The sequence below is a fragment of the Pholis gunnellus genome, assembly GCF_910591455.1.
Source record: "Pholis gunnellus genome assembly, chromosome: 9".
NCBI classification, from domain to species: Eukaryota; Metazoa; Chordata; class Actinopteri; order Perciformes; family Pholidae; genus Pholis; species Pholis gunnellus.
Window position 1 is genome coordinate 3367196 of NC_136535.1, and position 17279 is coordinate 3384474.

General features: G+C 42.7%; 1 protein-coding gene across 1 annotated transcript in view; it reads left to right on the forward strand.

The window, feature by feature from the left end:
• usp32 (ubiquitin specific peptidase 32) overlaps nucleotides 1-17279 on the forward strand; it is a 69675-nt gene continuing 52396 nt past the window's right edge. The window contains exon 1 of the mRNA XM_079166155.1: nucleotides 1-136. Within this exon, the coding sequence (XP_079022281.1) occupies nucleotides 79-136 (58 nt within the window). The 5' untranslated portion in view covers nucleotides 1-78. The remainder of the gene's footprint in view (nucleotides 137-17279) is intronic.

Below are 17279 nucleotides of genomic sequence, written 5' to 3' on the forward strand. Positions count from 1 at the left end.
GGATACGGCGACAAAACAATTGTGATCAACTCAGTGCGCAGCGTTCATTTCTCCACATCGCAATGAAATGAGGGGAACATGGGGGCCAAAGAGTCGAGGATCGGATTCCTGTCGTATGACGAGGCAGTCAAGAGAGGTAAGCCGAAAAGCAACGGGCTAGATTCACCTCAGTGGCGCTAGCTTAGCTAACTGTCAGCTTTTAGGCTAGGCCGGTGCACAAGAGGACAACGTCCTGACTTCCCTTTTAAAATCTAGAGGTTTTAGGGGCCATGGTTGTTGGATAAGGTAGACACCTTTCAAAAAAATAACACACTGGCTCCGGAACCACCACGATATATGAATACATTCGGCATAGCAAGATGTCGGAAAGCCTCACGGAATTTAAGTACATGTTAAATGTTACATGTTAAGTTTAACAATAGCTAAGTCTATATTGTCTGCAGTCTCCTTCCACCAAAACGCACGTCGGGATGCAGTAGGAAGCGTTTCCTAGTCACGTTAATTAAAGCATAAATCATTTGTAGCTTTACGTAGTTGTATGGATTCTGTTCATCCCGAACCGGGTTATTCGTCCGAGCAATGTGAAAATGGAACTGACTGGTACTTTATGAGGCGCCTGCCTTCTGTTACAAGCAAGGTCACGTAAAACTGTCAGATGTTTTGGACTGTGCTTGGCGTGACGTTCTCTCCATAGCTACCAAAGCGTTGGTAGAGGCGCTAGTGTCTGCTAGAGAGGGATGGGCTGACTGACAGTAGCGCTATTTGGCAAAACAGTTGCGCAAACAGCCTCGAATGTGTGCTCACTTTCTAGCTGAACAACAGAGCTAGGCTGAGTGGCACACCTACAGTGTGGCACACCTACAGTGTGCCACTCAGCCTAGCTCTTATCACTTTAGGTAGCTAATGTTGAATACTGCTAATGTAGCGTTATATGCTGCAACTAGCTAGCTTACTTGTCTACTAGCAGTTAGTTAGCTGGGTCGCTATAGCTAAGTTCCCAGAGGGACATGCCTCCAGACAGTCTGTGTGAGCCTTCGTCTGGCGGATTTCAAGCCCAGCCATGTGACATGGCCAACCTTAATCGTCAATGTTTGTGCCAGCAGACTGTCAGGTCGCTTCCACTGAACTGTACACGCAGTAGTTAGCAAGCCGTGTAACGGTAGTCAGGGCGTTTGGCTGAACAACAAACGGCTATGCTTCACGTTGCCATTGCTGTCGCTGCATTTAGTTGCTTAGAGTCGAAGTCTGTGGACATTTTCTTTTCACTGGGGGAGCCCAAAACATAAAGTAGGGTCTCCCAGACCTGTGTGTGTGTGTGTGTGTGTGTGTATATATACTGCAACGTCAAGTAAAGCACAACGCTGGGTAACTGTGTAACTGATGCATGTACAGTCTGAGTGTTGGTGCACTTATGTAAGATGTGGGTGAGCATTTATCAGGAAGCAAGGCGGATATCTTATCCCTGATCCCCTTTTTGTTGCACTTTACTCCCTGGGTGTCCTGTAGCTGACCTTTGTCTGCCTTGACTCCAGGCTATGAGAGGCTGTCACACATCCATCCAGGGCACCGTCATACCTTAAGCAGGGCTCTACAGGGAAGTTAGACAGACCTGTCCTTTGCACTCAATTTATTTCAATGATAAAGGTTTGTAACTTAATTTCAGCCAGGATTCTTCACTATAGTTTTACCACTGAAGCCTATGTTTGAACACGCCTCAACATATTGCTGTTTCTATTGCCTAAATTGCATCTTTTCAATGTCATCTCCTTGTGTGGTGGTTTGGACATCCCTCAATTCCTGAACACACACACACACACACACACACACACACACACACACACACACACACACGCACACACGCACACACGCGCACGCGCGCGGTGGAATTATCCAGCGATCCAACCTTATCTGACCAGTCACATGGCAACATTCCTAATTCCCACCAAGGGCTCGACTGCCGTAATTATGAGGTCAGTTTTCATGGAGTCTATCAGGACACCAGCAGGATAGTGGGCAGGGGACGTCCTGTGTGAGAGGTTAGGCTCAGATGTGTTCCTGCTGTAGACTAAACCCAGGGTCAAACTTCTTTCAAGACTACATTTGCAGGGTTGATTATGCAGTCTCTGTTCATTTAGTTTCTATCTAACTAAGAGTGAGAGTGAGAACGGGGATTTTTTTATTTATTAGAGAGATATTCATGTCCTCTTTACAATAAAGAAATGGATAAGATATGAGAAAATCATATAGAACATAATCAGTGCGGCTGCTGATTATCACGGTACCATAAGGTCATCGTATCGTCACACTGATGCTGAATAGACTACTTCTATGAATTGTATCAACCTGTATCTGCATACAACGGACTTCTTTAGTGACGAGCTAACACAGGTGGTGGATACAGCAGACTGGAGGCTGGGCGTCTACGTTTCAGAGGTCAAAGTCTGCTTTCTTTTTAAATAGTAAATGATGGGATGACTGAACATTTACTAGTATGGAGAAGAAACGGTCCCGCTTAATCGAGAAGAGACGAGCCATTTCATGTCCAATTATTGAATCAGCTGGGTTGCTCGCAAGAGAAATGCTAAATGATCTAGCATTTATATGGCGCCTGTCTAGTCTTCCAACTACTCCAAGTGCTTTACACATGTCAACATTCACACATGCACACTCTGATCGCAGAGGCTGCCACGCAAGGTGCCAGCTGCCCATCAGGATTGACCCACTCACACACTGATGGCAGAGCCACGGGTTCAGAGACACGTTGCGACTGTGCTCATTGTGACCTTCAATGTACAAAGTTAAAAGAATAAATGATTGGTCAGGAATCAGGAAGCCTTGATAACCTTGTGGTATTGTGAAATGATCCAGCAGGCTAGTTTCATTATGTGCTGAGTAACATCAAGGTTGATGTTTAAAGGAATCTCCTTTTTTAAATGAAATTGACTGCGTAGAAAGAGTACTTCCTGAAGTAGCCTGTCCTTTATGCTGAATACGTATATTCTCAGGGCCCCACCAATCCCTGTTTTCTATAATAAAGAAGTTGCTGGGAGACTTGAAGCCAATCTATGGTAGTGGTAGAGGGATGAAGAGAGTAGAGGTGAAATAAGAATAAAATATGAAGGAAAACAGAGAAAATATATCATAATATATCATAATGCTAGCCGGAGCGGCTGCTGGAGCTGATGGCGGCCAATCCAGTCCGCAGCGAGTTAAGAAGCCTCCCAGGGTCGGCTCTCCGCTAAAGATACGGGCTGCTTAGTCTATTTCAGAAGGAGCCGCTCCAGCTTGGCAACATAACTAACTGCCACTGTTTGTGAAACACAGACATGAATAACGGGACTTCTAACAGTATTAACTTTGTCGTCAACAAAGTAGGAAATAATAACAAACACATGTTGTCTGTTGAATTTTAATGTAATATACTGTTTCAGTGTACATAATAGGCTACTCTCTGTGAAACATGACATCAATTCCATTCTTTAAAAATCATCTCCATTTATTCATTTCAATTATATCTGGAGCGCAAAAAACGCTGTTCTGGCACAGTTCATACCGTAAATAATTAATGACAATTACATATTTCTTTTTTCAGTAGGAAACTTGAATGTGTGATTGTCTTCAGCTTAGTTTTTTTATTTGAGTGCAATTATCTTGAAAGACATAATAATATGATCCCACACCGTTTGCGTAACTGTTTTGTGGATTTACAATGAAATGGTTCGGCAGTTTTAGTGTTTTCTTGTCTATCACTCACACTCATTCTTACACACAAACACACACACACACACACTTTATGTTGCTTGACAATAAGGATTGCCTACTTGCCCCGGGGTAAGTATGCCAATTCGGGCCAGTAAATCTAGCAAATTACACACAAAACAATATTAAACGCAGTGATTTTTCTGGAGTGTGGAGTGAAAAATAAACATAACGTTGAACCCTGTAGGCCCTGGCTGAAATGTGTGGGGAGGATGTAAAAGGATACATGTCTTTAAACAGGCTGTATATCCCATGTGTTTATACTATTCAGGCTCTACTTTATAGATTTTAGAGAGTCCCTGGAACACCTTCACCGGCCATTTGAACCTGTGTGGTTGACCACCACATAGTTTAGTAAAGCAACAGTCATGGTCATCGCTCTAACTAGTCACCTGAGAACTGCAGGGCCTCGCATTTCTTATCGACGTCAGCGGCCTTTATCAGCCGAGGTGATAGGCCGCTGCTTTGCATTCTTACCTTGTGCTCGCTGCTTTGTGGATGTAGATTGGCCGAATGCTGCCACAAAGGCTTCCAGTATGCTGTTTGCTATGTAAACATGGCCGGTCACTTGCATAAATCAACAACACATAGTCCTAAACCTTCAGTATAAGGAAAGGAGCACAACAAGGGTGTGTGTTGTCTGCTCTCCTTTTCTCTCCTCACATAATGCAGCACACCATAAATGGTGGAGCCTCATCTAAGATACAGAATATTAATCTGAGACCACAATTGTCCAAGTGGCTAAGCTATTGTCTGTAAGAATTATAAAATACTATATTATAGGGCTGTCAGAAATATTCTAAATCTAAATATGCACTTTCATAATATAGTGCATACATTTGAGATGATAGACTGTGATTCTAGGCTGTAGTGAGCTACCGGACTCGGCAAGGCGTTTCAGAGATGGAGAGAAAATGTTGCTAGTATATTAGCTTAGCATTCAGCTAACCTCCTCACAGACCGCCACACAGAAGGCTCATCTATTAGAGAGATGGACAGAAATGTTGCTGCTAGGCTTAGCATGGCGACACCAGTAAGCCTAGCAGCGGAGGGCTGGCTACTTAGCCAGCCTGCTAAATCCGCCATGCTTCCACGCGACACCGAACACAGAAAACCGTCTGAATAAAGTTGTCATTTATCTGGCGATGGCAATGTAGCTTTCCTACACTGTGACAAGAGTGTGTGGGTGAAGCATTAAGTTGTTAAATTGTACTCATTTAGCAGCTGGCTAGTTTGCCAGCTCTGGAGATAGACAAGCTAGCTAGCTAACTAGCCAGCTGTCCTCTCCAAATCAAATCAACTTATATTGTCACACATGTACACAGCACAAAGTGAAATTAAGCCTCTGCATTTAACCCACCCTAGTGTTAGGAGCAGTGGGCAGTTTGAGTGTACGGTGCCTTGCTCAAGGGTACCTTGGCAGTGCCCAGGAGGTGAGCTGGCACCTCTCTTAGTCCACGCTCCGTCTCCACAGACGAAGCTACTGCCACCCAGAGCTCCCATCACGAATCAGCTGTTGCTCCTCCAAAGAGAGCTACAGGAATAAATAGGTGTGTGGACTTTATTCTCTTTAGGTGCCTCTGCCTCATCATATTGGTTGTGTTGATGTTGCGCGTAGCTCTGAGGTTCTCATCGGTTTCACCCTTATTGTAGCTCCCATAATAGCACCCATGGTAGCTTTGACTTGTCATAGTAGGAGGAGCACAGATGTTGCCAACATTAACTATAGCTCTGTTCTAATCAAGTGTCCAAGTAAGCCGTGACAGTGAGCCAGCATGCATCATACCAGGACCCTGAAGCTGAAGCAGCTACTGCCTAGCCCCAGTACATGTCGAAGTGTCTTTTGGGAAAAGGGTTATTACTCAGAGTTAAGTAAGGCACAGGTTAGCCACAACAGAGCGCCACTGACCTGTAAAGTAATGACGTGATAGGGGAATGGGGATAATTTGGTTTAATTTTGAAACCGAGAATTTCATCATTTTAACGTCCTTTGAAAAGACTTCAGTGCACCTAATTGCCATTTTCCCCAACTGTCACTGGACCGCAGCAAAAAACAAAGTCTATGCTGAACCAAGGGCATAGTAGTATCACAATGAGTAAATAGCTTCGAAAAAAACTGTTGTTTTATGTTGTTTTTCTCTTTCCAACCCCATTAAACAGCATCCTCATGCTGAATGTTTGGTGTCATGCCTGCAGGTGAAGTGAGCTTTTTAAGAACAGCACTCCCTGTACGTTTGTGCCTGCAGCTTCTGTTGACAGTTCACCATGACGAAAAGGTTGCCGGGGCTCATGTAAGTTTAGTATTTGCATGCCGCTCCAGACGCCTCGTTGCTCCCTGTCCGAGTGTTTCCAGTCTTGCTGTTAGCAGCAGGCGAGCACACCTGCTTTATATTTCATAGGACAACAAACATTGAGTCACAGCAGGAGGCTTTGTTGGCTGCTGCTCTGCTGCCACGATGATTAAGTGAGGTGGTCTAGCACTGAAAACCTGCTGAGACAGACAGACCGTGAGACTTAGAGACACCAATGGAGACTAATAGAAGAGCTAAGCATGCATTGCTGTGTATCTGCCTATTGTGTATTATGTTCCCAGGCTTTGTCTGTAAACTGTGTGTGCGGATGGAGAGCGTGTTGGTGCAGTAGCAGAAATCAGACCCATTGTTTGCTCTGCATTGAATGGTAACCATTGCATTTGATGCAGCCCAGTGTCCAAGAACCCCCCCCCCCCCATTGCATCACAGCATCAACAATACAGTGTTTTCTACAATGTGGACCGCTTTGTTTTGCTCCCCGTTGGTCCATCTAATTGTAACAATTTAGCTATTATCTGGTAGGACGAGGCATTTTCTTAATGGAATGTTTTGATTTTCAGTAGCAGTGCCTTGAGATGTTTCTGTCTAACTTGACTGAAGTGAAACAAGAGCCAGCTGAGACTGTAGTCATCAACCCCCGCTAATCTCACAAGTGCAGTGATTTTCTAAATGCATGATTATGTTGAAAATCCATGGGAAAATGTTTTGAAGGAAAAAAAGAATTTCATAAACGGTCATGCTGGGCCATTGAAGTAAAAAACAATAATTACAGAGCCAGGGGAGGGATGTAATATTCCAAGAAAACACCGGAAATTAAAGTCACAAATCTACGAGAAAAATGCTCTGATATTCTCTGAGATTAAAATGGCAAATCTGTAAGAAACTCTGTTTAGCCGTTATTCTAGTAAGGATGGCCTCTTAGGTCCTGAAAGACGTAAACGCGTTTTCTTTCATGTTCTTTCTGTGTTAATTCTTATGAACACAATGCTGACTTTGGTATATATTGTACTTAATCCTCATGTTAGACCTTTTATTTAGCCAATGGGTTACGAGATGAATCCTAAAGGTTGCTGTTTCCGAGATGTCCTCGCTGACAGACGGCCCCTGAATGAGGATTAAGTCCTGTGTGATACATACGAGGTGTTGAAATTCAGTTCTAAGACGTATTGCGATGTGGATGATTCTGTGTCGATGCAGTGACAGAACATAGTGGGGAATTGGTTTCATGTCTGCTCGGTGCGAGTCTGTCGTGTCATTCACTGTCGCTTGTTTCTCTTCTCTCTGTTGGTTTTTCTCCATTCAAACGATTGGACTGATAACTTGATGCTCTCGTTACCAACATTAACTCTGTTTCAACAATGTTGGGCTGAAAGAATCTTGTATCAGGCTGAAATTCAATTGGTGGTGTTCTGTCGACAGATGCAGTGACTTAAAACAAGTAAGCGTAGAAGAGCTCTGAGTGAGGAAAAGTCTTATTCATGCAGTGTAACATGCCACAGACATTCAGGAAGTCCGTGTTAGAGCTGCATTGTGGATTACAGCACGCTTATAATGTTCTGTTCTATTTTTGTCATGTTTATGGAGTTGGGTCACACGGTAGTATTGACAAAGTTTCAGCTTTGTATTTCACAGGCTGTTGAGGTCAGATTTGAGTTCAAGTTTGCTTGTATTATTTGATGAAAAAGTAGCCATGTGCAGTAATACAGAAAACTGAGGATGCATACATTTAGAAGCATGGAGATCGTATAGATTTACACCTATACATATACACAATAGATTAGGAGTGGGGTTCTCCAGGCACCTGGCGACTCCATTTGATTTGATTCAGAGGGCTACGATGCCATTATAAAACCATTATCAATTCTTCTTCATGCATCAAAATGTTTATATACATAATTGTAGCGGATCCCAGCCGGACAATGGTGAAGCGTACTGATGTTTCCAGAGGCCTTTATTCATGTTCAATATTTTATAACACTTTTCTTTTAGTCTGCACCGTCAATTTCGTACTTTTCCTTATGCGAAGTCAAGCTACAATACTCTGACGAGATTTGAATCTGCTTCCGGTTTTGCCAAAAGGACTTCAAAATAAAGGATCCAAAACGTAAAAAGGCACTTACAAAATAAAAGCTAGCAGGAAGTGATTAACTTAGGTAACTTGCAAAGAAAAAGGCTATTTGTAATGATTCATGATTAAAAAAGCAAATTAATTTACCTCATTCATTTCCTCATCCTTTCCGAGTCAGGCGGGAGAAGAAGCGAAGTGCTTCCATAAGTTAGTTTTTAAGGCAGGATCGTATCCATATTCTGCTGCTCAGGCTCAGCCTCACCAGAACTCTGCTAGTATTTAGCCTAGCTTACTGACACAGACCCGTGTTTAGAACGTAAACAAGACGCACATGTGTTGCGTTCATGGGCAGTGGAAAGGAACAGAAAGGTGTCAAATAGTTGTTACAGGAGATCATAACGTTGACAATTGAGTTTGAAATGTCCAATTATTGAGTTTATAGCATCGAGTCATAATTGTTCCAAGGGAGGCGTGTGAGATAATGAGATAGAGTATGAAGTCAACAGTAACTGAAGCTGTGAAAGTGCAGTGTTTTTTAAAGTATACTGTTGGTGAATAAATACTAGAAAAGAATGGAATTGATGTTATGTTTCACAGAGAGTAGCCTATTATGTACACTGAAACAGTATATTACATTAAAATTCAACATAGACAACATGTGTTTGTTATTATTTCCTACTTTGTTGACGACAAAGTTAATACTGTTAGAAGTCCCGTTATTCATGTCTGTGTTTCACAAACAGTGGCAGTTAGTTATGTTGCCAAGCTGGAGCGGCTCCTTCTGAAATAGACTAAGCAGCCCGTATCTTTAGCGGAGAGCCGACCCTGGGAGGCTTCTTAACTCGCTGCGGACTCTGGATTGGCCGCCATCAGCTCCAGCAGCCGCTCCGGCTAGCATTATGATATATTATGATATATTTTCTCTGTTTTCCTTCATATTTTATTCTTATTTCACCTCTACTCTCTTCATCCCTCTACCACTACCATAGATTGGCTTCAAGTCTCCCAGCAACTTCTTTATTATAGAAAACAGGGATTGGTGGGGCCCTGAGAATATACGTATTCAGCATAAAGGACAGGCTACTTCAGGAAGTACTCTTTCTATGCAGTCAATTTCATTTAAAAAAGGAGATTCCTTTAAACATCAACCTTGATGTTACTCAGCACATAATGAAACTAGCCTGCTGGATCATTTCACAATACCACAAGGTTATCAAGGCTTCCTGATTCCTGACCAATCATTTATTCTTTTAACTTTGTACATTGAAGGTCACAATGAGCACAGTCGCAACGTGTCTCTGAACCCGTGGCTCTGCCATCAGTGTGTGAGTGGGTCAATCCTGATGGGCAGCTGGCACCTTGCGTGGCAGCCTCTGCGATCAGAGTGTGCATGTGTGAATGTTGACATGTGTAAAGCGCTTGGAGTAGTTGGAAGACTAGACAGGCGCCATATAAATGCTAGATCATTTAGCATTTCTCTTGCGAGCAACCCAGCTGATTCAATAATTGGACATGAAATGGCTCGTCTCTTCTCGATTAAGCGGGACCGTTTCTTCTCCATACTAGTAAATGTTCAGTCATCCCATCATTTACTATTTAAAAAGAAAGCAGACTTTGACCTCTGAAACGTAGACGCCCAGCCTCCAGTCTGCTGTATCCACCACCTGTGTTAGCTCGTCACTAAAGAAGTCCGTTGTATGCAGATACAGGTTGATACAATTCATAGAAGTAGTCTATTCAGCATCAGTGTGACGATACGATGACCTTATGGTACCGTGATAATCAGCAGCCGCACTGATTATGTTCTATATGATTTTCTCATATCTTATCCATTTCTTTATTGTAAAGAGGACATGAATATCTCTCTAATAAAAAAAAAAATCCCCGTTCTCACTCTAGGCATATGTTAGCAATCACACGTTAGTTAGATAGAAACTAAATGAACAGAAACTGCATAATCAACCCTGCAAATGTAGTCTTGAAAGAAGTTTGACCCTGGGTTTAGTCTACAGCAGGAACACATCTGAGCCTAACCTCTCACACAGGACGTCCCCTGCCCACTATCCTGCTGGTGTCCTGGTAGACTCCATGAAAACTGACCTCATAATTACGGCAGTCGAGCCCTTGGTGGGAATTAGGAATGTTGCCATGTGACTGGTCAGATAAGGTTGGATCGCTGGATAATTCCACCGCGTGTGTGTGTGTGTGTGTGTGTGTGTGTGTGTGTGTGTGTGTGTGTGTGTGTGTGTGTGTGTGTGTGTGTGTGTGTGTGTGTGTGTGTGTGTGTGTGTGTGTGTGTGTGTGTGTGTGTGTGTGTGTGTGTGTTGCACTCTTTACCTTGAGGTGACAAGCCACTGAGGTTTGCTCAGCTTTTTTATTTTTAGCATTTCTTTTAATTGTTTAACTGATAGCACTTTTAAAAGGTTAATTATTAACATCCCTATGGCAAACTGTGGTCTGTTTGTATCAAGAAAACACAATGTTGATTGTTAAAATGTCAGCAGCAGCATCATGTTGTATATTCAATGTGTTACGGTCAGAAAGAGAGGAACATCTGATGTTTGCAAAGTCATTGTTCGAGCTGATCGACAAGCACTCAAATGTGAGTAGTTGCACTTCTGAAAGTGGTATCGGTGCATCCCAAGAAGCATACAATCATTTGTTATAACAATCATTGTTATATTTTTCTTCCATGCGTAAAAAAAAAAAATTGTAAAGTAATAGTTTTCATTTTATTTCAGTTGCATGCAGTCCAAACAGATCAGAAGTTGAAATGGGGGAGTCCAGTAGTGAGCTGTGATAGGCCGACAGCCTGGCTGCTGGGTCTGTTCACCGTGTCCCAGTGTGTGAGCACTGCGTTTACCGGAGTGGTGCGACACACAGACGAGATAATGCACGATCAGAAAGCTGCCCACACTACATGGTTGCCCTAATGTGTGCACAACAGGGGTTTATGTGCATTAACTAGAGTCAACCTGCTCATCTTCAGTTATATTACTGATATGGACTAACATGCCATGCTTCACTGTTTTATCAGAGATGTGTACATTATTCTTTGGGTGTGAGAGCTGCACAGCCTCCCTACACGTGTGGAACTTCACCAGAGACACAATCAAAAGGACTAAAGCCAGACAAAGCTGTACGAGATTACACAAGTGGAGATTAATTGGCTTAATTCACGGAAACCAAGCTGTAGTGCAAGCAAACCGATTTGTTTAATGCACTTCATTAAGATCAAATAAGATACTAATCCTAGAATGTGTAATATAATATTGTGCTCTAATGCTACGTTTGATTGCGAGGTTTGCGATGTTTATTCGTTTCATTCAACTAAGCCATTTATTTCCGCCATCAACCATGGAAAGAATAACCTCTACTTCTGCTTAGTACTTGTTGTGGAAGTCCCAGATATCCCGGGAAACTAAATACCTTCTTGTCTGGGTTCATAACATGATCTGGAGGAGCTCCATGTATTTCATCGAGCTGTATTCACTGTGTCTAGCGAGCCACACGTCGGCTGGTTTACTACAGCTGTATGAACACAAAATAAACAGATTTGGCTGTGATTTAATTGCAATAAACGAAGTAACTACAAAGTGATGCAGATTTGTAAATTGTCAGAATTCATGTTTTGTTAGTTCTCTCCGTAAGACGACAAGCAAATAACTTTTAAAATGCATGTTTTCTTTGGAATGATCGGTGCTAGGCTATGCTAACATTGTAGCAGCTAAAATAACATAATATTGGCGTAAATATGGCAGTGTAGCTATTGTTTGTACCCTTTAATACACACACATTTATACACAGTTTGGTCCGGTCTCTACTAATATGAGCTATCGTAGAGCTCTGGGTGAACACCTTAGGCTACAAGATATTTTGTGATTCAACAACAGCAGGACGTCAGTGACAGGAGGAGCATCTCAATGCTGAGCATTAAAAACACATTTCTCATCTGAGCTGAACAATTTCAACTCTCATCGCCGTCTGGTGCGATTTAGTGTTTACTTTGAATGTAATGTAGTAGCGCGGATAATCGTCGCGTTAGGTGTGAACACAGCCTTACACAGATTTTCAGACGAAAAGCTAATTTCTTTTTCTTAATCGTATAGCTGTTATAAAAGGTTGTTAATGGTAAATTCTATCATATTCATAATTTTCCCAGTTGTTTCAGCTCTAATATGGATATCATATTGGCACCAGCATTGAAACGATTGAAAGGGTCCTAATTGTAACACAAACACTGCAGCAGTTAAAGAGAGTAGAAGATCAGGTTTCCACTGCACACCATGTAGAGGAGACAGGAGATCGGGCTCTGCAGAGTCTACACAATATGTTGTGCTTCTTGTCTTGTGTCCGTCAGCTCCTGCCTTACATGCCACACAGGGTGCTCTATTCTCTGTTGCTGGAGCTGTGTGCACTCTGCTGATCCACGTGTTTGATTGGCTGCCTGAAGGGTTGCTGAAGCCTGTGATTTAGCACTTCACCACTAATCGGTTCTGCACTCCGATTGGATGGCTTACGCCCCCCACACATAGATTAGATACACTTAGAATACATATTTGGTAAGGTCTGAGCAGCATGCTGTGTGAAGGTCGACACCCTGCTGTTCTGGGACACTTTAATTGAGGGATGCCCCAGTCCTCACTCGCACATTAACCAGTGTTTCCCACAGGAGTCAGTGAGACCTCGGACCCTACATGCTCCCTAGGAAGAAACGTTTGTACATTTTAAAGTTAAATGGATCGATCTTGTGCACTTTCAGAGAGGTGAGATCTATACATAACTTTATATTCTTGGAAACAATTTTGTGCTGTGGTAGAATGTAATTAAGTACATTTAGGCTACCTTCCATTTTCTGTAACTTTATACTTGTACTCCACTACATCTCAGAGACAAATATTACTTTGTACCTTCTGCATTTATTTGACAAAATCAATTACTAGCTACTTTGCAGATTTAGATTCTTAATACAAAATATAAGTTAACTATAATGTACTTTCAAGTAGTATATAATCATTAAGTATCCTATTATAAAGTAGCTCAAATGAGCAGCAACATTAAAGGATGAGCTCATTAGCACATCAGTGATTATATTCCAATATATAATTCTGCATGATTCTTTTAAAATCTTTTGCTACTTGAAGTATATTTTGATGCAAATACTTTTGTACTTTTATGCAGACTAAGTCCTGAATGCAGGACTTTTTACAGAATTTAAAACATTTTTCGTATTACTTTTACTCAAGTAAAATATCTGTGTACTTTTTTTTTACTGTGCTCTAGTAAGCACAGTGAGAGAAGAGAGAGAGAGAGAGCGGTGAGTTCCCTGCGAGGGGCCACACAGCCGGAGCCGTTGGCCACCTTTACGCTGGCCTTTCTGAGTCCACCTGGAGCTGGGCTTGGCTAGGGCCAGCCAGCGTACCTGTGAAGAAGTGTAAATATTTTAGGTTAATTATGAAACTGTGGCAGGACAAATGCACCATGGCGGGCTGCCACAGTCTAGGTAATTAATGGGAAGCCCTGTTAACACCCGGAAGCTGCCCACTACAACCAGACTCATCTGTTGGCCACTGAGAAGTTCTACTGGTGCAGTTGGGGGTTTAAGGGCTTTGCTCAAAAAGTGCTGCTCTTTCACTTTCCCCTCTCCTCAGACTTATCCTGTTCATTCAGGAGACCAAACGGCCGATCTCACAGATTGTAGTAGACGGCTCAGCACCAGTTCCATCGAGGTCTGTAAAGTACATGGAGTCTCAATTTGTTTGTTCCGGAGTGTTGAGATAACCCCCTTTTATTTTTTTAAAACGTTGACAAGATTTTCATGACACGATGAACCACAGGCTGCCATCAGGCTGCTGGCCCCGATGGCATCCCCGGACACGTGCTCAGGGCCTGTGCTGGGCAGCTGACAGGTCCTGACTAACATCTTCAACCTGTCTCTGGCCCAAGCAGCTGCACCCACATGCTTCAAAACCACCTCAATCGTGCCAGTACACTCCACTGCCATGAGCCTAAACGACTTCCGCCCTGTTGCACTCACCCCCATCATCATGAAGTGCTTAGAGAGGCTGGTCCTGGCTCATCTCAAAACCTGCCTACCACCCACACTGGACCCCCTCCAATTGGCCTACCGCCAGAACAGGTGTACAGAGGACGCCATCTCCACGGCGCTTCACTCCGCCCTCTCCCACCTGCACCACAACACCTATGTGAGAATGCTGTTCATCGATTTCAGTTCAGCATTGAACACCATCACCCCCTCCAAACTGATCACCAAACTAGGAGACCGTGGCATCAACACCTCCCTCTGCAGCTGGATACTGGACTTCCTAACCAACGAACCCCAGTATGTTAGGTTAGGCAATCACACCTCTACCCTCACCCTGAACACTGGCGTTCCACTGTGTGCTGAGTCCTCTCCTCTACTCCCTGTTCACCTATGACTGCACGCCTCTACATGGTTCCAATACCATTATCAAGTTTGCAGACTACACGACGGTGGTGGGCCTCATCAACAACAACAACAATGAGTTGGCCTATAGGGAGGAGGTCCGGCACTTGGCGGCGTGGTGCGCCAACAACAACCTGGCCCTCAACACCAAAAAGACCAAGGAGCTTATTGTGGACTTCAGAAAGACCAAAGGCTGCACACACACACACCCATCCATATCAATGGAACAGAGGTTGAGCGTGTCACTAGCTTTAGGTTACTGGGGGTCCACACCTCAGAGGACCTCTCTTGGACCCTCAACACCTCAACCCTGGTCAAGAAGGCACACCAGCGTCTCTTGTTCCTGAGGAGACTGAAGAAAATCCACATGTCTCCTCTGATCCTGGTGAACTTCTACCGCTGCCCAACGTATCACCGGTACTCCACTCCCTGCCATCGAGACCGTCCACCTCAAGCGCTGCCTGCGGAGGGCGCTATAGGAGTCTGCGTTCCAGGACCAGCAGGCTCAGGAACAGCTTTTTACCCTCAGCTGTCACTTTATTAAACTCTGCACCTTCTGCAGAACTATGTTTGACCAATGAAATCCTTTGCTCCAACTGATGTCATAAAGAATTTCGCCATCATTCAGTATAATAATTAGCAACGTGCCTCTGTTGGCTGCAGGGAGGCTGTGTATTTTTGGAGCAATGGGAAGTGAGGCATTTTCTACAGCTGCTGTACCCGGAGCACAGTGTGTTGGAATAAAAGACGAGACCTAGATAGGGCCTTATATAACTGATATCTTCCAAAAAACCTTAATTCTACTGCATTGCAAGTCAAACGTATCCTCGATACCAAGTGTGTCAGTCTGCTTCTGCTTTGCTTTGCATAACATGTTCTATTGACTTTTCTTATTTGCTCTCCTTTCTAATTTAGCTCATTCTCTGTAATTCTCTTCCCCCTTGTGTAGCCATGTGAGCAATACTCCTTTCCTATTTATAAAATATATATATATATATATATAAATAATATAAGCGTTTTAAAAGCACATAGCTGCTCTCATCTGTCGTCATAGAGGCCAAAGTGGTGATGAGCTCTGGAAAGAAAGCTGTATTTCCCCTGACCTCCAATGCACTCCTAGAGAAACAAAGGAGATGGTACAAATCACAAGACAACATGATGCTAATGCACTTCATGTTTTTCACACCATGAAACAAGCCTTATGACTGACCATTCTGTCAACGCGTGCTCTCCAACATGTCCGACAAAATTCAACAATACTTTGACATTTTGGAATATTTGCTTATTTTTTTTTTTCAACAGTTAGATAAGAATATATATATATATATAAATATGAAAGGATTTATCTAAATATGAAGCAGGTGGTTAAGCAGCTAGGCTGGCTCTTCCCTACCATTACATCTGAAGCTCACTAATTAACAGGTTATGTCTCGCTTGTTAAATTTTTACAAAAAACTGAGGTGTAAAAAATAGCACATGGTTATTTGAGGGGTGGAGTGCGGGACTATTTCCTGGTTGGGTGTGATTGCTTCCTGGAGTCTTGTTGTCACTGTGAGCCTCACAGTGTGAGGTTGCCAGGCAGCAAGAAGAAACTTTTACACTTTACGCTTCCTGGAAAAAAGGGTATTTCCCAAAATTGTTAGTATTCCTTTAATGCATTTACAGTAAACATGTTCCCTCCAGTGTCAAGTGCTTATTTAGTCAGGATGTCTTACAAAGCCTCACTCCAGGCCTTGCTAATCTTTACTGACAGGAGAAAAGCTTGAATAGCTACAGAGACACATTCAGTCTGCACTTACACTTCTTTTGATGCTTCACCGGTCATATACACCTTCCACAATATATTAAATACATGAGGTAATTGGGAGAATTTTTATAAAACTCCATTGTGAAAATAGGTAAAAAACAAATAAAAATACCCTCACTATCAGCTGACCCCCTCATTTTGACAGCTCTATTCAGTTATATTCCCACCAAGTCCTCATCAATCCTCTATTACATCAACACCAGCATCCTGTTATTGTTTCCTTTTCCTTTATTTGCTTCTTCAGATCCCTTTGTTTGTAGTGTAGGAAGTAGATTAGGTTAGGACGAAGGTTTTGGAAGAGAGCGCATCAAAATACAAGTCATGTATTTGTAGTATTTGAATGACAAAAAATAAATGCTTCATGTAGCCAAGGGCGTTCTTTGGGGGCATTTGATTTGGCTTTGTAAAGCCAACTGACCTTAGTCAAAAGGAAACTGTGTTGAGTCTCTGCTAGAGTAACGTCTTACAGCTGTATGAATGGTTACTGTGGAGAGAAAAAGGGTCACAAAGCAAACCAAGATATACTTTTTAAAAGGTTTGTGTGTCTGCCTGTGCAATAGAAGTGTTCCTGTCTAACCCTGCAATCAAATCTTGACTGTTGTACTCAAGGTTACATTCAGTTTTGTTGTTATTTGGACTTTGAAAGATATTTGTTGAAGTACACCGTTGAGTAAAAACTATTGATGATTTAATTTTTTAAGTCTCTGTAATCCAGAAAGGCGAGGCTCTTTAATAGAGCCTAAGATGCTGGTTCGGGTATCGGCAAGTTCACTAGTCTATGGACCGATCCGATATCAGGTTATCGCATCATTTATCAGCTCATTTATGCTTCACATGAACAAAATGTGTCACATGCTACCCCTCCAAACAACCAAAGACTAATCA